The sequence below is a fragment of the Raphanus sativus genome, chromosome 8 (assembly GCF_000801105.2).
Source record: "Raphanus sativus cultivar WK10039 chromosome 8, ASM80110v3, whole genome shotgun sequence".
Classification (NCBI taxonomy): domain Eukaryota; kingdom Viridiplantae; phylum Streptophyta; class Magnoliopsida; order Brassicales; family Brassicaceae; genus Raphanus; species Raphanus sativus.
Window position 1 is genome coordinate 13,067,687 of NC_079518.1, and position 22,131 is coordinate 13,089,817.

Sequence of the window (22,131 nt, forward strand, 5' to 3'; positions counted from 1 at the left end):
TTTTATGATTTTATATTAAAATAATAGCAATTAAATTATTAAAACATTTTTTTAAAATGAAAAACCACCTAGATGAAAAAGAAACCATGAAAACTTAACTTTTGTTTTTATGATAAAAATACAGTTATTTGCAAAAACTAGTTTGGGCCCCAACTAGTTTCTTGAATCTATTTTTTTTCAAAATCATGATTGAATGCAGAGTAGCTTTTGGAAAAACAAAAACAAAAACTAATCCAAAAACTGCAAACAATCATCCTTAGAAAACAAACAGATTGCGCTGTTGTTCTCATGAAAGAAACCAAACTTGCATAGTTTGGTCAAGTCTTCTTTCTCCTCAGACCCGAAGTGAAGAGATGCTATTACAAACGTGCTTATGAAATTTATAAGTTGGGTTTTTTTCAAAAAAAAAAAAAATATATATAACTTGGGTTGAAGTATGATGTTGTTATCCATTTCTCCTTCCATTTCTTTCCCTCCGAAAATTGTGTATTAAAGCTTGGAAAATGTATATTACGAGAAACAGAGTCCTCTGTCTCTTCCACAAACCACCCGCAATTTGGTAGAAGTCGAAGATTACTTAAGACACTGTTGAGAAAAAACAATCAAGTTCAAAGAAAGTAAAGAACATTTTGAGAAAAAAACTCGATTGAAACAATTCGTTACAACTTCATACTAAAATGAAATGCAACTTCTGTTCACACTAAGACTTTCATCAAAGTAAAACAAAATTACAAAGTAAAATTTCGGTTGTTTATAGGAAAGCCAAACTAACCGGAAAGAATACAAGAATCATTTTCAACCGTTAAAGAATCACAAATGTGAACCCGATGATGAGCCATCAGGGCTGCTAACATCCGAATTATGTTTCTTCTTGTGCTCGAACTTCTGAAAGCATGTCAATGGCTTCATCTGATTACAAAAAAAAACATGTGGAAGAAGAAACACATTAGAAAGACAAATAAAACATAATCCATAAGCCAAAACTCTCAATGATCAGTGTGCAAAGAGATAGACCCTCCATTGTCGCTTGTGACCCATATGGTGAAGAATGGACTCAAGCCGTTTAATGATCGCTCTAAAAGTCGGTCGCTTGGCCGGTTTATCTGACCAGCATTCTTCTATCAATCTATGAGATACAAAAAGACGGTTTGAACCTAACCGGTTAATGACACGGAACAAACCAATCAATGAAAGAGACTCACGATTTAAGTCCATGAGGGTAATGCTTGGATGGAGCTTTGAAAGATGGACGCTCTTTGCATGCATAAGCTTCTGAAGCTTCACTGTCTTCCTTTTCCGCAAAGGGTATTCTTCCTTCGATCATCTAAAACATTCCGACACTGAAAGGAGTTAACGCAGAACATTTTCCTATGGTACCAAAATATTAATGGTTAAATGTATCTTTTTGTATATATATATAATGTATAATAACTGTTTCAAGTGTTATAACTCTTGGGGACTGACTCTGAGTCAACAAACAAAGAGCAAACGAAGTGTACTTACCTCTTGAACGATCAATGCAAAGGAGAAAACATCAGCTTTGGTGTCGTATTCTTCGCTGGTGAAAACCTCGGGAGCAATATATCGACCTACAATAATAATGAGTTATAACGGGATTCATTAATCAAAAAGAACTAAAGCTCCCAAATCTACAAGTATAGAAAAGCTTACAAGAAGTGTCTAGAAATGTCAAAGGCTTGTCTTCTTTAACAGTAACAAGCTTGCTTACTGCAAAGTCTGCAACTTTCAGATGCCCTGTATCATCCCGCAATATGTTTCTGCAAATATTATTTTTTTACCATTGTCAAAAAACAAAAGAGCTCGGTGATGTAAATGCAGGGTCGGCTCTGAGATTTGTGAGTCGAATTTAAATAAACAAAATTTTCATTTTACAAGTTATAGGCTAAAAAACTTATGTATATTAGCTATTTAAAACTTAAAAGGCCAAAATATATTTCATTAGTCATTGCCCATGACCGGTCCTAGTAACTGCACATATAAGAGACAACAAAGAAATCCCGCGGATATGGACAACGTGAACTCACGAAGGTTCAAGATCTCTGTGGATTATAGGGTCTCCTTTGATCTCATGAAGATAACTCATTCCCCTAAAAGTTGTTCAAACATGTTAGAACTACAAACAAACTAGTAGATCATAAACTATATATGGAGAAGACGCATACCTTGCAATATCAAGGGCATATCTAACGGCAGTAGCTGGTTTTAAATGCCCTTTTCTGTTGAGCAATTCACGCAAATCCCCCTGAAGATTTGTAGTATCATATGAGTTTATTGGTTTTGAGAAAGGAAGTTGTCAAATTTATCAGAGAAAGTCATCATACCCTACGTAAATATTCAGTAACAATCATCATTGGATTACTTTGAGTTACAGCACCAAGAAACTGAACAATGTTTGGATGCCTAAGCCTTTGGAGCAATGCAAGCTCATCGTGAAATTTCCTCCTGCACGCACATACTCCAAGAGGCATTTGGAATCTAAAACCTTTTATTACCATTTACAAGATTATCCGACTTACACTTGTTCCTCATCGCTTAAAACTTCATCATCCAGCTTTTTCACCGCAACTTGAATGCCACGCCACATTGCCATACAATAAGTTCCCTGAATACAACAAGGTACACTACCGTTACATGAAAAGGAACTGAACACATTAGTAAAAGATTCACTAAAGACATGACACGTTTTTTTACGTTTGATATCTCTTTGCTTTGAGTGAAATCAAGTTCATCAGGATTGATTTCATATTCAGGGACTTCATTAGCAGTTTCCACGTGCATTGGAGCCATCTGAAAAATACAAATGTAAATAATATAAGATCTTACAGATGGCTGTTACATCAAAAGATACAATCAAAACACGTTAGAGTATTACCGGATGTTTAGCTCCATGAATCTCAAGAATCTTGATTACATCAATGTTCTTGTAGAATATCGCATCTGCAAGAGGCTGTTTTCTCAAAAAAAAAAGGTAAATACATTATTATCATCTCACTACAAACCCCAAAGTGTATGGTTTGGTTTCTTATTATTACCGTGCTTCCCCATCGATCTTTAGGATCAACTTCAGCTTCCCGATCAAGAAGTAGCTCGACGACATCTTTGAGTCCCTGACAAGCCGCCACGTGGAGAGCAGTACGATCATCAATGTCTCTGTAGTTAGCATCGATCCCTGAATCAAGAAGCTCCTTGATCCCTTCAATGTCACCTTCATTGGACAGATACATAAGTCTCACTCCACCGTCGATCTCTTCTCCATCCTCTAAAACCTCTTCTTCCGAGTGAACAGACGGCTCCAGAATCTTCTCCGGCGCCAGAGAAGATAGCTTTCCGATCGAAAACGACGGCTTTAGGAATCCCTTTTCCATCTCTTTGAATAAAAAACAGACAAAACTAGTTTGGTCCGAAAATCTTGGAGGGTCAACGAACAATCAAAACTTTCTACACAAAGATCGAGAAAAGTATATCTCAGAGAAAATGCTGTGAGAGAGGGAGAGAGAATAAATAAGTGGTGATATATATATATATATATATATATATAGAGGTGTGTGATGCCGTAATGGAGAAGAAAAAGCTGGTCTTTAAAAGGTCGTCGCTGGAGAAGAAAAAGAAGACAACGAGCTTCTCTGTTTAGAGCGTATGTATCATGTGACCGTGAGCGCGTGGGAGGGGAGGCAAGAAAAGTTCCTTGGAAAAGAGACGTCATCTCTGACGCCACGGTAGTTAAGTGTCATGCGTTGACGAAAAGAAGTAAAACAGATCTGAGCCGTTTGTTTAGACAGTCAGATGAATAGTAGCGGCGTAGATTAGTCCGCACGTGTATGATATAGGTTTCGCTTAAACGACCGCTTTAACTTGTGCCGACGCAGTTTTCTTATGTAACTAGAATTAAAGTTTTAGCCGTTGATTGGTGGACATGCATAACGGATAATTATTTAAATCTCTTATACATTATCGAGTTGATTGCAGTAAAAGGCACATTTTGAGTTTTGATTAAAAAAAGGACACATTGCGCTGGTGAGACACATTTTTTTGGATCTAGTGGGGTGGTTTCACGTTTATGCCCTTAATGAAGCGAGACCTAAGTTGTTGTTTGGTTATTGTTTGGTTAGGAAACCGGTTTGTAAGCTGTCTTTATGTTTTATCACAATAAAACATTTGTCAGCTGTTTGTGGGGATCTCTTTCTCATTGTTAGATGAGATAAAAGAAATTTAGATCGTGCGGTCAGATTTAAAAGTCTTTGAGCGTTGGTTTTAACAAGGACGTGAATTGAATGCATATATGTTCTCTCGTTGGAGAAAAGAAAATTAATTTTCTGAGGATTGCGCAGGAAAAAAACTTAGATTAATTTGTGCTTTGTTTCCTTCTCCTAGAGGATAGGAAGAAATAAAGTGTTTTTGGGGACGAGGAAACATGTTCAAGCGAATTGTGGACAAGAGAGTTGTAGACAGGTGAGTTATGGACATGGTATTTGTGGACAGTAGAGTTGTGGACATGGGGAATTGTGGTCAGGGAGAGTGTGTTCGGGGGTGTTGTTGGCTTGGAGTAGGCTTTGAGCCATCCGCTGGGAAACATGTATGTGGTGAACATCTAGCTTCGGTGGAAGGCGGTGGTCCGGTGGGAAGAAAAATTATGTCAGATGTGGATGCCAACATGTCCACAAATTAAAAAAGGAAGTTTCTCAAATTTGTGGACAGGGAATCGAACACATAGAAACAAGACGAATTGAAAAAATTCTATCATCATCAAAAATTCTCATTTTGAGGCGATTATTATGTCAGACAAAACAAATTAAGAAAAACTATAATCAAATTTACATAGGGTCACAAGATACCAAGAAAGAAACAATTGTTTTTAAACACAATTAGAGAACCAGTTATTTCACTATCTAAAAACATCCAAACATGGATTCAAGCGTTTGATGGTAAGGTTTGAGAAAGACTAAAGCCCAAAACTTTGATTTAAGGGGTCATTTGATGAGAGACCAAAAACCAGGAACTGAAAATAACAAACAAACATTTACATCCACTTCCGCATCCGCCATCACCGCTTCCAGTTCTAAGCTCTGCCGCATCCTTCATCATCCCTTCCAGTTATTCACATCCACTGCCGCATCCGCCATCACTGCTTCTAGTTCTTCACATCATCCACCAGCACCGCTTCCAGTCCTTCACATCCTCCACCACTCACATCCGCCGCATGCGGTATTACCTGAACATCAAAAACGAAGCGACAAATCTCATTTGAAAATCGAAAAAAAACAAAGATTAAGTTGGGAAAGAAAACAACGGCAAATCGCTTGGATGTTATGTAAATTTGTTTCACAAAAAGAAGAGCAGATCTGAAAGATAGGTGTCAGAAACCAGAAACAAAAAGATGTGCTTGGAGTAAACAAACCTCGCATGTCGGAATCAGAAGGCTATTCGTCTCGAATCTAGTATCCCGAGAGTGAGTTTTGGAAAACAAAACGGCGAATCTCCGGTGAAATTTGGACTTTGGATCTAACTGAGTTTAGTTCAAAAAACTCGAACCCTAATCGGGTATTAAGCCGAAACGGTTTCTGAGAAGATGAACATGAAGATTATAAAATCGTAAAAAAAAAGAGATTTTTTGAGAAGAGTCCAAGCAAGTTTGGGTCGAGATGAACACAGATGAAGGTTTAAATCGGGGATTTTTACCTCGTATGTCTGAAGTCGCCTTCGCAAGCTTATCTATGACGGAGAGGAGCTTAAGCAGGTGTAGAGCGGCGAGACTAAGAGGATTAGCGTTCGGAGTAGATCTTTGCAGCTATCGTCGGAAGAGAGAGAGAGAGAGAGAGAGAGAGAGAGAGAGAGAGAGAGAGAGAGAGAGAGAGAGAGAGAGAGAGAGAGAGAGAGAGAGAGAGAATCACAAATCTAAAATTGAAAGTTGGTTTAAGTTGGATTGGTAGGATTTGATTTAGGAAAATACAAATTTAGTTTGGTTTCACTTACTACAAGGGCATCAAAGTCTTTGAACACCTATAAAATATTCTCCAAGTGGAATGTGCCTTATATTGTTATATGAAAGCTAAAATGTGCCTTGGAGATTAATAAAATCTACATTATCTGCGTGATTTGTTACATGTCATTTTTACAATCATTTATATAAAAAAAACCATGACTTGATTACTAAAATTAATGACATGACTTATACTTAAATATGATATTGACAATTATATTTATTGCTGATATACACTTTTGTTAAATTTTATAAAATATGACAATAATTCATACATTACATTTAATATTGATTTATATTTTTGGTAAACTTTTTAAAATATGGTAATAACTCATAAATCATCACTAAAATAAATAAATTCAAATATGAATTATAAATTTTGAAATTTTATTTAAAATTACTTTTATAATTATTCAATTTTTATTACTAACATTTTTGAAATTTTCTACATCTTTTTAAAAAATTAATAATTTTTAATCGTAATATCACTAATTTCTTTTAGATATCTACAAATTTTATAAATATTGTTTAGTTTTAGTTTTCAATAACTATAAAATTTTTATATGATTTTTTAGTAATTTTATACAAGTTTATTTAATACATTTAACCAAAATAAATAGATAAAAATTTATCTAAGATTCCAATTTTAAATATATACATATATATTCTTAAATATAATTTAAAATAAACAAAATGATTTTTTCTTAATTTTATACTTAACTAAATCAAATTTATAGTATATATTAGCCAAAAATAATTAAATGTATAATATTAATAAATTTTTTTAATATAATTCAAATTTTTAACAAAATTATAACCACACATGGTGCATGAAAACACCTAGTATATAATAATAATACTTAACTATTTAAATAAACACTAATGTTTTTAATAAATATTTTATTTGATTATATTAGAAGACATTTATATATTATTAAAAATATAGAAAACAAAACAAAATTTATTTTATATTTTGTGACAAATAATTTATTTTTTATTTATTATAACAGATTTAATATTATATAAAATATTTTGAAGACAAAGATTTCAGAAGGACAAGACATGAGAGACGTTTGATCTCTAAAATAATTACTATATTTTCTACTTGTTTAAATTATAAATATTTTAATTTGCACGCCACTTATATATTGTTTTTACTTTTTCTATAGTATTCACTTTAGTTTTTTATATGCCCTGCCTGGTCTGTTGGTTTTTGAAGAAACTTATTTAATGTTATAGAATGGAGTGGATATCACATTGTCAATAGATTCTAACTAATGTCAAAATAGTTAGATTAAACTAGGCAAGCAACAATAACTTTATACACAGCAAAAATCAAATTCAAAATAAATGAGTTTACTTCTTATTCAAAATACCTTAAATCTTTTATCTTTATTATGTGACTAATTTATTGATGTATACATTTAACATGTGAAGATTGACATCTTCGTCGCCATCTGTCTTTTTCCCGTTTCATTTTAGAAAAAAATGTTAAATGACTATTCAACTTTACAGCATGCGAATCTGTATTTGTATAGCATATTTTGGTTTACAGTCTTTTATTTGTCAACCTATACGCTTAACTATTTTAAATATAAAAATAGTTCTTAGAGTTTTAAATATATATTTATATGTAACAGGCAAGATCAATAATGTTTTTACACCAAAAAATCTAGATTCCGAGTATCAGAAAATACAGAATTATGTGAATTAATGAAAAAATGGAAAAATGAAAAAAATACTTACAAGAAATTTTTAGTTAGATAAAAAAAGTACCATTAATCGCGAATCCGATAAAATGTTTCAGATAATGCAGTGAGACATGGATCTTCGTAAAACAATTTCAACTGTATAATCATCTGTAATAATTCTTTTTGTAATAACATGATTATCCAGCGCTACAAAAAAAACATGCAGGATCAATATCTTAGAATTTGCGATTTAAGACATGGCATAATTGTGTTTTGACTTAACTAGCAACGAGTTGTCTTATAGTGGTATGTATTATATTCATGTCGGAGCCTTCTTAATGATTCTTATCACTTAGTTTCGATTCCAAGTTTTTGGAGTATTTTTGTAGTAATCTACTACCATAGGGCAACTACATTCCGAATTGGATATCCATAGAAATATTTCTAAATCTCATTTTATTACTTAGATTGAAAAGAATATTCTCACTAGATACTTATATTTGTAGATTAAATAGTAAGTATTAGATTTCATAGCTTTTTATTAATTGACGTGCACTTCACACAAAAGTCATGTGGCAGTTTCTAATTTTAATTTCTTTGATATTTTTTGGAAGATACTCCCTCCGTTTCATATTAAGTGTCGTTCTAGAGATTTTTTTTCGTTGCAAAATAAGTGTCGTTTTAGCATTTCAATGCAAAATTTATTAACTTTATTCTGCATTTTATTTTTCTATTGGTTGAAATGTATGGGTAATGATGTTTTTGTATGGAAAATATGTAAAATTTAATGATTTCTTAATCCGTGTACACAACTCTAAAATGACACTTATTGAGAAAGAGAGGGAGTAGAAGAAAAGAAATCAAAAGAAATGAAGAGAGTGGAAACCTATACATTGGAAAAGGAACTAGTATTGAACTATTAATCAATGATATAGAAATAATATATTTCCTATGTATCATTTTAAGTGGATTTTAAAGTTCTATCATAAAGATTAAAAAATGCAAAATTTTATGTAGTTTATTTTGGTTATATAAAAATATCATTAAATAAAATTAGTTTAACTATAAAATACAATATTTTATAATTGGTTACAAATTTCAAATGACATTAATTTTGTCTAGATAAGTGAAAATATCAGTTTTGAAACAAAATCAAAATCTTAAATAACCATTTAAAGTGATACGGAGAAAGTAATTTGAATATCAAAATAATGAACCTAATAGAAAGTCGCTCGGAGTTTACCAAAAGAAAACTTAATTTTAGAGTTTTGAAAAATAACTAGATCTTTTGTATGGTTGGGAAACTTTTGATTTACTTTTTTTTGGCGGAAAAATCAATTTTGTGATTTGTTTTTAAATTACGTATTAAAATTGTGTCAAACAAAATAAATAGATCGAAAATTAGCTAAAATTTAAAATCTAATTATATTCAATTCTTTTTAGCCCTGTTTCAAAAATTAGAAGTTAAGGTTAAAAAATAGGGAAAATTGTTTCTTTACGCCAAAAATGATAACTATGTCCTATTATACTAATCTCATATTATTTATGTCTCATTAGGTTAATTATCTCAAAATGGCAATAATGTCTTTAATTTAAATTATAAATTCGAAATTACAATTAACAAAACAATTGTTAAATATTAAAATATAATAAATAACTAAAGTGATTAAAATAAAATAAAACACTTAACCTGTTTTTTTTTAAATTGTTTAAAAATCAATTTTTAATATGTGGAAACATAATATTTCCAAATATTTTCTTCCCATATTTTCCGAACTCATTATCTTTATCCGTAGAATATGTATTCTACTATACATATTCTACTATATGTAGAATACAGTAAACATGTTTCAAATTGATTTCTACATGTTTTAGATTTATAGTAATGTGTAGATTCCAATTTCTACAGATTTTAGATTTATGTAATGTATATATTTTGAATTCTATACATTTTAGAGCGAATGTTAAGCGCGGAATGTGTATTCCCAATATTTTAGATTAGTATTATTTACGTAAATCATGTATTTTAAATATAATAGATTCAATGAGAAAAGTAGATTTCATTTTCTATTTCTTAAAATGCCAATTCTACTTACGTAGAAAAAAATTTAAAATTATTGTTTAAATGTTTTTATAATTGGAAAAAATATCTCTAAGTTTATATATGTATTTCATGAGTAGTACCATTTTTTAACTATTTATTTAATTAATTTTTGAAAATACTAAAGGACATTAGAGACAAAAATGGTATAAAATAAAAAAATAGTTTAGTGAGATATACTTATCATTTTTTGGCCTAACAAACCAATTTTCCCTTAGTACAACATCTGGTGTTGTCGTTTCTGCGAAAAAAAATCCACTTTAGTTGAAAAACTCAATTTTTTGATTTCGTAGAAAAATTAGAATTATCTAAAATACGTTGTGCCTATTTGAACATCTTAGAGCACCTTTATCGGCACTTCTTAAAGCATTTCTTAGGTAATTAATCGCGAAATTTAAATCAAAAATGCTTAAAAACGGAACAGACGTATGTTAAATAAGAAGTGTTTTATGTTGGTTCTTAAGGACATGTGTTGTATTTTGCGGGCTTTGTGTTCTTCTCTCTCTCTCGAAGCATTCTGTGTTTCTTTCTTTCGCTCCGTTTCGTCGAAAGCACCGCGTCTCTCCATCTCTCCTCGACTAATCCGCTGGGTGATTTCTTCATCTCTTCCTTAGGTACTCTCTTCCTTGTTGATCTGTGCATTTAACATTCGTTTGATTTTCTGGGTTTTGTTGAATTCAGTTAAAAAAAAGTTTCTGGAATTGAATTTGATCGATTTAGGACTTGGGTAATATAATTATTGGTCTATTGATTCGAGAGCTTTAAGAAAGTTGGAAACTTGCAATTGCAGTTCTTCATCTGGGTAGATCTAGATCCAGATCCCGAGTATCATGTTGAGAACAGAGCATTTGGTTTACATTTAGTAAGCTTTAGTTACTGTTTGTTACTTGATGCAGTTTAATCGCAGCTGTTTCATATGGCATTGCTTCAATGGCTATGGTCTTTATCAACAAAGCTGTTATCATGCAGTATCCACACTCCATGACTGTTCTTACTCTACAGGTAATGACTCCTTGTTCTTGTCTGTCTTGTGCTTTGTTTAAAGTCTCGGTTTTTATTGTGCTGGTGGAGGAGTTGTTATCATGCAGTATCCACAACTGGTACCAATGTTGGTATTAGAGTTAGTGAGTTTGATGTACGTAATTTGTTAAGTGATGTCTTTTGTTTAGCCAGCTAACTTTGTTCTCTGGCTGTAGGTATGTGGCAGTTGTATGGCCTGATGTCATGTACTTCTCTATCTACAAGGTGAGTGACTGGTCCACTGCGTTGCTTGTTCTCATGTAATTTGTTTACTGCTGTCTTTTGTTTAGCCAGCTAACTTTGTTCTCTGACTACTCTTTTTTTATGTTTGTATGTTTCCTGTTTTTGTTATTGATGAGGAGCATTGCGTTGCTTGTTCTCATGACTTGTTGCATGTCCTCAAAGCATATGAAAAAAGAGTGAAAGATTAGTAATGGAAGTGTTCTATATTTTTTTTAAAACCCCACAATGAAGAAACTTGCAATAAACCACCTAAATGTTCAAATCCTTTTCTAAATCTCTTAACTCACTTTTACACTTCAAAAACTATTAAAAAATAACTAAGAGACTTTTTAAGAGGTTTAGCGATAATGATGCTCTTGCCAAAATGTGCGTATATAGTAGTACTAGGTTGGGAACAATTACCTAGATTTTCCTGCAAATTCTTGCCAAAATGTCGAATGATCATGCTAAGTTACCGTGAGCAAATATCTTACAATAAACTTTAGAAATGTAATAAAATACATGCGTATAGTCATCACAACTTTTTTGTTAAATAGTTATCACATTCTTAGATTCAACTAATGACTATGCTTGTCTCATTTTATCTACACACACTTATCACATTCTTAGATTCAACTAATGAATATGCTTGTTTCATTTAATCTACATACTTATCTTCCTCATAAACATGAATCCTTATCCTTCAGTTTCAACTTAAGACTTTGGAACTATAATAAGTAGTTTTAGTTTTGTCAAGCTTTTCGGTAATTTTGTTATTAGCAACAAATGTCAACTGTTATATTCCACATTGGTCCGTAATTGTGTGTGTTTAGTTATTTTAAAATATCTTATTGTCATTCTGATAAGAATTCAATATTTATAATCCTTGACTACTTCACCCTTCTTCAAGATATTAGACCAAACCACTTAAGCAGAAAGTAGAAACACAGGTAATATTCCCACAATCGAAAGATACACATATGTTTAATTCATATTAACAGAGACTTTATAAATTTCATTTTGTCATTAAGATCTTATCACAAAACCAGTAGCAAGCAACAACAACAAAAAATGAAGCAAACTGCAACTATCATTTAAGTCAAACCGTTCACAAATATGAACCGAACCATGTAATACAATACCACACTAAAACAAGCCTTATAACTGGAAATCAAATTTTAATTAAAAAAGCCTTAACCAACAAGCACAAGAATTCAATCGAAGATAAACCGAAAACCTTGATGTTTTTTCTCTCATATATGTCATTTAAGAAATTAGATCATGTTCGTCGACTTTTACCCAAGATCTAACGTCTGCATCTGTTATCCACAACTCAACTCGATTTATCCGAAAATTCAGCCCATCGAGACTAGAATCAAGCGTGGAAGCTTTCTCTAACGCTTCCTTCTTCTCTTCCTCCGTTAGATCGCCGTAAAGTATACTCATATGCGGCACGTAAACTGCAACATCCCAACATGTTACACACGTACATAAAAACACGTTTCTTGGTAATAATATGATTTTAACGTTATTCTTAATATCATCAGTTAAGTCACATTTCCAACGGAAGATTAAACTCGGTTGATTAGAGATTAGATCATACGTTTCCCGGTGAAGGCTTTGAAGTGGCCCATAAAATGTCCGGCAGCATTCATTACCTGTAAATATATATAACACAAAATAATGTTTGTAATAGATAGCTTTCTATTTTTTATTTTTACCTGAATCATATGGTTTTCTATGTAGAATCCGTATTTTAATAATAGGTTGCTAAATTCCAGTTTCTGCCTTATTATTGTTCTGACAATTAAAAATATAAATAGTGTAAACTATATTAAATTTTAGTTTATATTGTCATGTTAACAATACTATTTATGTAGTTAAAGATTTAAATTCTATACCTTTCAAATTTGGAAAAAAAGTTTTTAAAATCGTTTTTAATTATATTTTGATGATTTTCGTGAAATTTTGGAAAAACCTTTTTCTATTTTTGAAATATTTTTTATCAAATTCTATAAATCAAATAAAAAATATTCACGTTTCCAGTTTAATTTTATGATTTTTCGTTTGCCATATAAAATTAAAAGAAAAACCGAACCTATTAAAGATTACACTATGAGATATAAGGGCATTGGAACAATTGGTTCATAACCATGGCATATAAATTTAATCGATGTGCTATTTGAAAAAAAAAGGTTAATCGATGTACCTAAAAACATCTTTTCTATTTTTTGTGGGTTCATTTCAGATTTTGATTAGAGCATGACATAAGTTACAAGAAAACACCATACTTAGAAGCTAAATAATGATTCCGAGCGACTTTACCTCTACGGTGTGCCGGAGAGATACATAGACACACTGAAAATAGGAAGTTCCTGCGGAGACTTGGTCAACGGTGGCCGCATACGCCTTAAAACCTTCACACGCCGCCTCAAACATCAGTTTTGCCTCGCCTGCCGTAAGCTTCTGCGGTCCGACGAGCGTTAAGTGAGGATCAAACGGTGGACCACCGAACTCCGACCTTAGTCCCTCCATAAGCCTTCGAAGCCGATCTTCTAAGTCTTCCTCTGGTACAGCCCATACAGCATACATCTCCCTCTTCTCCTCCTCATTCTCCTGCGTTTGAGGCGGTTGCAGTGGTGTTGTGTTTTCTTCTGTCATTGTCCTCTCTATACGCACGACTAGCATAGGTGGGGATGTGACTATATATAAGAGATACCTTCTATTATTAGAGCAGATGGACCTATAGTAAGTGTAGGAATAAGTGTAGCAAAAGAAAACCCAACCATATGAAAAATGACCCGAATGTTTTTTTTTATAAACCGAATGGCTATATTGTATTTGATTTTAATTAAAGTACGTATAACAGCTAAATCAAACCCAAAAAAACCTTGAAATCTTATAACATTTAAGTTATATCCTATTACATTATATAATATTAGCTGGCGATGATTTATTAGTAGTCTATTTAGAAAAAAAGATCCGTCTCGAATCAAAACCTTTTTTCTTTTTGAAAAACGGTTCAATTTAGTTTTAAACTTAAACCGAATTAAATGCAAACTGAGAACAACCGCACCAAAGTGAAACAACATCAAACCGAATTATAAATAATTTTATTTATTTTCAGTTTCTATTGTATGAAAAAATGATAAACTCAAATGGTAGATCGGTTAACCATCTCTAACCACGATCATTAATTATGGGGTGTATTGTATTAAAAAACATTTCAATAATATCGTGGCCTTAACTTGCCGGACTCTATAGGGTCAGCGGTGCTAACGCGATAATTGCCGGGTAATTTATTTTTACTTTCTATATTGTTACCGTTGTATTAGACTAAATAGATAATCCGGTTAATATGTTGGACGTTAAACCGAGATACTTAGCATAAATATCAAATCATATTATAACAAACATTAAGTAGAGGTTATTGGTTTTAGTATTTTAATGAATTTAGGATTCTTTCTTGGATTTAGAAAATTTTGATAAATCTATTGATTTTAAAATCAATTAAGTAGATTTCAGAGTCAATGGGATATATTTCAAAATCAAAACAACCGGATTATCATAAATCAGCCTAATGGATTATCATAAATCAATTTGCAATTGGAAGTTCTCGTTGTTTCTTCTTCTTCTTAAACCGATTCAAATGCAAACTGAGAACAACCGCACCAAAGTGAAACAACATCAAACCGAATTATAAATAATTTTATTTATTTTCAGTTTCTATTGTATGAAAAAATGATAAACTCAAATGGTAGATCGGTTAACCATCTCTAACCACGATCATTAATTATGGGGTGTATTGTATTAAAAAAACATTTCAATAATATTGTGGCCTTAACTTGCCGGACTATAGGGTCAGCGGTGCTAACGCGATAATTGCCGGGTAATTTATTTTTACTTTCTATATTGTTACCGTTGTATTAGACTAAATAGATAATCGGGTTAATATGTTGGACGTTAAACCGAGATACTTAGCATAAATATCAAATCATATTATAACAAACATTAAAAGAAGTTAATCATAACAAATTTCATCTTCCTCTTTTTCTTCAACCATCTATTCTTCTTTTTCTTCAACCATCTATCCGTCATATGAATTCATCAGGTAGTGATTACTAAGGCTACATGCATAGGTACTACATCTTCGTTTCATAGTAAGATATCCATTTTCCACTACCTTAAATAAAACTAGATTTTGATCCGCGCTTTAGAAGCGCAGAATATTTTGCGATGAAAAATTTCACTAATAACTTAACAAATATTTTGGTAATTTTTAAAGAGTGTATATTTAAAATATTTTTGCATTTAAATCAGTGTTTTTAAATTCAACCCAATTGTGATTATACTGGTTAATCCGAAGATCTGACAATTCAATATAGGTTTTTAAAATATTCATATTAAAAAAATCACTAAAACCCGAGACTAACCGATTGAACTGATGGATGACCGATATGTAATCTAATTGGATTTAAATTGTAATAGTTTCATATTTTGTAGTCTTATAATCCAAATTTTAAAGTTCATTATTTTGCAATTTATGAAATTATAACGTTTCTACAAAATTTTAAAGAGAAAATGATAGATATAAAATAACTAAGATTAATTATTGTATTGTTTAGAAACATTGATAGTAGTATAAAAATATATTGTTTGAAAACATTGATAGTAGTATAAAGAAATAAGTATATTGTTTGGAAATATGAATAATAGTATAAAGAAATGAACATTAGTGATTTAATGTAGGTTTAACTATAAAGTATAAATGTGTATTTAATTTAAAAACTTACAAATAAATGTTAGGTCTAACAGAATGTTTCTGTTTTAATAAGATAGATAGATTAGTTTAATTCATACTTTCACTTCACCATAACAGAACGCATGAACTTAATACTGTACATACACAAATGTAAACATGAGATGATACAAGTTGAAAACGAGTTTGACAAACATATAACTCTTACACGATTAACCACAATCATAGTATATAAAACAAAACTAAAGGAAACAAAAAAAACAGAAAAGAAACTCCAAAACTTTTGGCATGAGCGTAATCGAATCAAACGACCATCACAGCTTCAACGACACAAGTGATCGGTGTGGGTTTTTTTCAAGATTGTTTGCTTCCATACTTGCGAGAGACATTGGCATCCAACAGTGTGTCCCAAACCTGCAAACACAGTCATAAGTTATACTATTCACTAGTAAAATAAGTAAGTTGTATTAATTAATCTCTACTCACATGTAGTTCTCCCTTTGAGCCACCAATAGCAAGCAAGAAAGGGTTGTCCACTGAGAATGAAATGGAGAACACAGCTCCCTGATGACAACCATCAGAATAGTTATGAATAAAAGATGCACAAAACTAATGAGGGAGCAAAACAGTGTTAATGTTTGATAGGTTCTTACAGCTTTTGGTTTGTGTGAAGCAATGCATGAAGGCTCATTGTTTGAAAGGTCCCAAAGTTTCACCGTTTTATCCATAGAACCCGTCGCCAAAAGCTATTAATCACAGATCATAACTGGTGAGAACTCATTACAAAAACAAAACAAAAAAAAAAGATTTTAAGGACAGAGAAGAGTACATTAGGTGCAGAAACGTTGTATGAGATGGAGGAGACTCCTTTGTCTTGGTCATGTGCTTGGATAGTGAAACTTGGCTTTAAATCAGAATCTGAACCTGACTGTGCAGCGCGTATATCAAAACCTTTCACGGTTCCATCCTCAAGACTTACCTAAAGAGAAACGGTTAATTAGAAAAAATGCTAATATAACATCAGATTGTCTATTATAAGAGCAAAAGGAAAGTGTAACTCACCACAAAGGAGTGTTCACAGTGGGGATCCCAAGCTAAGCTTTCGACATCAGACATGACAGACCATTTGAAACCAGAGTGTGAAGGTTGTCTTCCGTCTTTCTGCAGCACAACATACACAAATCAATGGTAATTGTCACTAAAAGATTAGAACATGTGAAACAAAAACATGGAAGAAAGCAGTTACCAATACAACAGTCTGATCAAAAGACCCACTAAGAAGCACTTCTGGAGCATAATGATTCCATGCAACTGCTTGAACCTGTGAACCATATTACAAAAAAAAAAAAACAATAAACCATGAGAATATATATACAAACATAATTAAGAAAATATAATATTCTACTGAGTCATGTTTCTTACCTCCTTCGTGTGATGCTCCATGGTTATCTTACATGTTCCAGTAGCCACATCCCAAACCTTAACCTTTTTGTCGGCACTACCACTAGCAAGTATATTCCTTTTTTCCCCCAATAAAAAAAAATTCAAAAGATAATCAGACACTGTTCCAAGCAAACAAGAGGAAACTTAGTATAGCTTAAAACATACCGAAACTCCTTGTTCCAAGCAAGACCAAGTACTGAATCAGTGTGGCTACCTTCTTTGTATTTCTAAAAAAAAAAGACCACAAAATTAAACAAATGACTTTGACATAAACTTTATAAAAACAGAGATATATAACGTGGCAAACCTGCTTCTTACTCTTCTTTTTCTTAATAATCTCCATCTCCTCCACTCCACCCAGTTGTACACAAGGTAGCACCTCGTCCCTCTGAAACCATTATCATTAGCCTTATTAATAGTCTCTTGACTGATAACATAAAAAAGACAGTTACTTTTTTACTTACAACATCAAGATCCCATATCTCTATTGTCGGCGTTTCCTTTGAGCCAATAGCTACAAAATTGCCTGCCAATACGTAAAGCAAAACACATAGTTAAAAATAATAATATTTCATTTGAAGCAAGAGTGATTGAGTATAACAAAAGTGTAAACAAACCTTTCTCCCCTCCTTTAAGAGGACAATCCATCCACGCAGTACACAAGGGAAACTCGGGTATAATAATGTGATGATGAACATACATGTTTGGAGAGCCATCAGATGATTCCTCGTATACATAAACCTGATAGCTTTCATATGAGCACCAATATATAGATTTACAGAAGCGAGATGGATATTGACAATATATTACCTCCAAATGGCTGACTTCATCTTCATTCCTAGCGCAGATAATCACTGAATCTGTTGGCTTGATTGTCGTATCATCAACATCCTCTTCATCATCATCATCATCCTAAAAAGATCAACCTTTAACCCACAACAAGTTTTCAACACAAACAGAAACAATGATGTAGCTTACAGTAGCATCCTTCAGATAAGGATCCAACTCATTACTTGGATAATAAAGGTCCCCACGCCCAGAGCTGAAGAGTTCAATTCCTAAGTCCAAACACACCAAACAACAAGATAAGTTGGAGAACACAACACCAATAAAAGAGAGGTAAAACATACCATCATCCTCTTCATCGTAATTATCCATGTCGAGAGTTCTTTCATTCCAGTAGCTACATCATCAACCTCCATCGTAGAAGAAGCCTTCTTGCTGCTACTGGAAGACTTACCAAAAGCTTCAGCTACAGCCTTGGCATGATCAACTTCACTAATCTCTTCTTCTTCTTCTTCCTCGTTGCTATCATCATCCACACTGGTCACAATCAAAACCAACTTCATTTCATCAGCATCATCTCATTTCCTAAAAAGACAATAACTCACTCACCTAGCTGAGAAGGCTCCACTCTCAATGAGCTCTTTGATCTCTTCCTTTGAAGGAGGTTCGGCAGCATCAGGAACAGGCTTTAAAGACCCTTTTGGAATCCATGAAAGTGCCGTTATCATTCTGCTCAAATGACAAAACCTTCAGGATCATCATGGGTTAACAATAGTAATCACTGAAAGAATCAAAATTTCATCAAAACCGATTATTTGGGTTCTGGGCAGGTGGAAATAATGTTCTTTACGTCAGTTTGATCAAACCGACAACATTCAAATTTCATAACTTGGTTTGGCAATAAAGCTAAGACCTTTGAGAAGGAGTCAAAGAGAGAGAACTTACATGCTTGCTTGCTTGAGAGAGAGAGAGACAAGGGCGAACGGTTTGATTGAGGTTTAGGGTTTAACAATCGGAAGAGTTCCTTCTGAGCGCATCTCCAACCCCACTCTATTTACTACACAAAACTCTATTATAGAGTAAAACCTTCTCCAACCCCACTCTATATCCCACTCTAAAATAGTGTAACTCTATTTTTCACTCTATATTTGGGAGTAACTCTATTTTCCACTCTATTATAGAGTGAAACTTTTTTATTTATACTTTAATCCTTTTATTCTTTAATCTTTTTATTTTGTAACTATTTATATAATTCAATTATGCAAACATCACATTATTATCTTGAGCACAATATAGATATAAATATTTGAAACTTATTATTATTAGCAAAAGAAACAAACACTAAAATTAAAAACAATTTTATAAAATCAGCCAAAGAAAACAAATAATAAAATTAAAAATAAGCAATATAACATTAAATTAAAATCACAGATAATTTGTGATTTAATATTCTGGCAAATTGCCTACAGATCCACCAAAATTGTTAAAATATTATCCAAACGAAGTAGATGAAGAAGTACTCCTTGTTCATGTTGTTGAACACATCTTTTTTGTAAAATTCGTGTTCGTTCCTCTTGAAAATACACTAATGGTGATGTTTAAGTTAAATGTATTATGTTTTAATATATTGTAATGTATTTATTAAGATAATAAATGTTTGATATAAATATATAATTTATAAGAATTCTGTGAAAAATAAAATGAAGGGATCAATTTGTAAATTTTGTAAATAAAAGATACTAATCATAAAATAAAAAAGAATAAAATTAAAAATATTCCTTTATAGAGTTAAATATAGAGTGAACCATTGGAGAGAAACACCACTCTATTTTAGAGTTACTCTATTTTAGAGTAAAAACTACTCTAAAATAGAGTAAACCATTGGAGATGGTCTGAGGATCTTTATGGAATGGAGAGTGAGAAATGTAGCGGCGCTTCACGACAAAGAAGAAGATGAAGATGGGAAATTACATACTGCCCCCTCAGGTTTTTAAGTATTTTATTATAAACCTTAAAGTTTCAAAATTTGCATTGAAAACCATTAAACTGTAAGAAATAGTAGGATTTTTAACACTAAAACCTCCCAACTAAGTTTGTTTTGGGTTAAAACCCCCAAACTAAGTATTTAACGAAATAACTCCAAACTAATTTTATTTAATGAATTAAACCCTCTCATGTCATAATTACCAGTACTACTGGTACATTTTTAGTTTAGGGGTTTTTTACATTAAGTAAACATAGTTGGGGGATTTTATCATGAAAATTAAAAAAAAAAATCCAAAATATAATAACATTATCTAAAAATTAGTAACTTTGGTTTTCAAAATTAGAATTTTTTAATTTATATAGATATGTGAGTCTGATTCTTTTTAAATCAACACTATATATATATGTATAAATTAAAAATGTAAAAACCCAAAAATAGAAAAAAATTATCTAAAGCTTTACCTGTAATAAAAAGTATCTAAAAAATTAAAAATGTAAAAGACAAGAAAATATACCAAAGTTATATATTATCTAGTAACTTTAATTTTCAAAATTAGCATTTTTAAAAATTTCTACAAATATATGAGGCTGATTTTTTTTAAAACAAATCAACATTATATATGTATAACTTTAATTATACATTTTTATTGATACATATATAATGTTTATTTTAAAAAAATCAGACTCATATATTTATAGAATTTTTTAAAAATGCTAATTTTAAAAATTAAAGTTACTTGATAAGATATAATTTTTTATTATATTTACTTGTCTTTTACATTTTTTAATTTTTAGATAATTTTTAATACATGTAAAGCTTTAGATATTTTTTTTATTTTTTGGGTTTTGACATTTTTAATTTATACATATATAATGTTGATTTAAAAAAAAGCAGACTTATATATCTATATAACTTTTAAATGCTAATTTTGAAAATTAAAGTTACTAATTTTTAGTAATGTTATTATATTTTGGATTTTCTTTAATGTTAAAACTTCCCAACTATGTTTACTTATTATTGTAAAACCCCTAAACTAAAGATTTACCAGTAGTACTGGTAATTATGACCTGAAAGAGTTTAATTCATTAAATAAAGTTAGTTTATGGGTTATTTCGTTAAATGCTTAGTTTGGAATTTTTATCCAAAACAAACTTAGTTGAGGGTTTTTACATTAAAAATCCTTATTAGTACAATAAAAAAAGACACCATTGCTTTGATGTGACAAAGACTAAACTCCTCTCTTTGATTAGGTTGTGGTGTGAGGGGGAGAAGTGTAGCAACGGAGCACCTTCTCTCTCTAGAAATTAATCCTCTGTCTTCTCTTTACAAACTCTCGCCATTAACAGTGTTTCCATCCGACGGCGTGGATTCTCACAGCCCCCGTTGGTCCGGCGTTTTTCTCTTTTCTCTTTCCATTTTTTCTCTTCCGGCATCCGGCGTCGCACTCTCTTTTGGTGGGCGGCTGGCTTTTGATTCTGGCGTGGAGCCTGTTCTTATAAGGTGAACGGTCGGCTATATGATTCTAAGTCGTCTGGTATTCACAGTCGACGGCGGCTTTTTGATGACGGTGGGGTCCCTGTTTGGTTGGTCTCTTGGCTTCGATGTCGAACTTGCACTTATGGAAGAAATTTCAATTCGATTTGATTGGAGTTTTCAGTAAAGCGGCTACGATGGTGAAGCAGATGATGCGAGGGTGATGTGATCTTCGGTCATCAGCGCTGATTTGATAGATCCGGATGAGATCTTGGAACTGTTCTGATGAAGCTCTCCGGGGAAAAGAATTTCGACAACGAAGATGGGTGTGGTGATTTTGGCTCCGGCGTGTCCCGGCGGAACGGTTGTTCGTTTCGTCGTCTCCGGCGAGTGTCTTGGTGGATGGGTCACGATGGTGTGACGTGGTGACACGTGGCTTAGTGAGGCGTTGGATCTCAACACGTGGGTTTCCCTACTGTTGCGGTGGAAGCGTGGCAATTTGGGTCGCGAATTTCGTTTTTAATGCCTCGGTTTAAAGTCTGGTTGGTATTTTTAGTGTTTTGCCCTTTGTGTTTCTGGACCTATCTATATATATAAAAGAAGGTTGGATCCCTCCTGCTGACACATCAGCATCCACCTAAGAAATTAGAG

At 32.2% G+C, this 22,131-nt stretch overlaps 3 protein-coding genes and 1 long non-coding RNA gene across 4 annotated transcripts; 1 reads left to right on the forward strand and 3 right to left on the reverse strand.

Annotated features, from left to right (window-relative positions):
- Positions 1-613: 613 nt before the first annotated feature.
- Positions 614-3,621, reverse strand: LOC108820941 (integrin-linked protein kinase 1-like). Its single transcript, XM_018593975.2, has 12 exons — positions 3,054-3,621; positions 2,894-2,968; positions 2,713-2,808; positions 2,538-2,623; positions 2,343-2,463; positions 2,184-2,263; positions 2,046-2,108; positions 1,672-1,778; positions 1,504-1,589; positions 1,203-1,324; positions 1,015-1,126; positions 614-909 (listed from the first exon to the last, which is right to left on the reverse strand). The coding sequence occupies exons 1-12, from the start codon at positions 3,384-3,386 to the stop codon at positions 811-813; spliced, it is 1,380 nt and encodes a 459-aa protein (XP_018449477.1). The 5' UTR covers positions 3,387-3,621; the 3' UTR covers positions 614-810.
- Positions 3,622-10,243: 6,622 nt separating this feature from the next.
- LOC108821089 (uncharacterized) lies at positions 10,244-11,261 on the forward strand. Its single transcript, XR_001944471.2, has 3 exons — positions 10,244-10,404; positions 10,687-10,792; positions 10,987-11,261. It is a non-coding gene; the product is annotated as an uncharacterized LOC108821089 (long non-coding RNA).
- Positions 11,262-12,104: 843 nt separating this feature from the next.
- LOC108821452 (cyclic phosphodiesterase) lies at positions 12,105-13,807 on the reverse strand. The gene is made up of 3 exons (XM_018594491.2): positions 13,358-13,807; positions 12,636-12,690; positions 12,105-12,492 (listed from the first exon to the last, which is right to left on the reverse strand). The coding sequence occupies exons 1-3, from the start codon at positions 13,718-13,720 to the stop codon at positions 12,299-12,301; spliced, it is 612 nt and encodes a 203-aa protein (XP_018449993.1). The 5' UTR covers positions 13,721-13,807; the 3' UTR covers positions 12,105-12,298.
- Positions 13,808-15,905: 2,098 nt separating this feature from the next.
- On the reverse strand, positions 15,906-18,773 carry LOC108821466 (uncharacterized WD repeat-containing protein C17D11.16-like). The gene is given in 16 exon segments (XM_018594501.2): positions 15,906-16,205; positions 16,278-16,355; positions 16,445-16,537; positions 16,621-16,770; positions 16,854-16,952; positions 17,038-17,112; positions 17,214-17,310; positions 17,400-17,461; positions 17,542-17,622; positions 17,699-17,760; positions 17,852-17,975; positions 18,045-18,146; positions 18,213-18,292; positions 18,365-18,398; positions 18,401-18,557; positions 18,630-18,773. Coding segments are annotated over 16 exon segments (1,473 nt in total). The 5' UTR covers positions 18,749-18,773; the 3' UTR covers positions 15,906-16,145.
- Positions 18,774-22,131: the final 3,358 nt, after the last annotated feature.

Bases quoted from the DNA above. Each gene is read 5' to 3' on its own strand.
- LOC108821452 (XM_018594491.2), bottom strand. From the start codon at position 13,720: ATGCTAGTCGTGCGTATAGAGAGGACAATGACAGAAGAAAACACAACA. The intron at 12,691-13,357 runs GTAAAGTCGCTC...ATATATTTACAG, and splicing joins CTCTCCGGCACACCGTAGAG to GTAATGAATGCTGCCGGACA. The intron at 12,493-12,635 runs GTATGATCTAAT...GGGATGTTGCAG, and splicing joins CAAAGCCTTCACCGGGAAAC to TTTACGTGCCGCATATGAGT.
- LOC108820941 (XM_018593975.2), bottom strand. From the start codon at position 3,386: ATGGAAAAGGGATTCCTAAAGCCGTCGTTTTCGATCGGAAAGCTATCT. The intron at 1,590-1,671 runs GTAAGCTTTTCT...TTATTATTGTAG, and splicing joins GACATTTCTAGACACTTCTT to GTCGATATATTGCTCCCGAG. The intron at 910-1,014 runs GTCTATCTCTTT...TTTTGTAATCAG, and splicing joins GTCACAAGCGACAATGGAGG to ATGAAGCCATTGACATGCTT.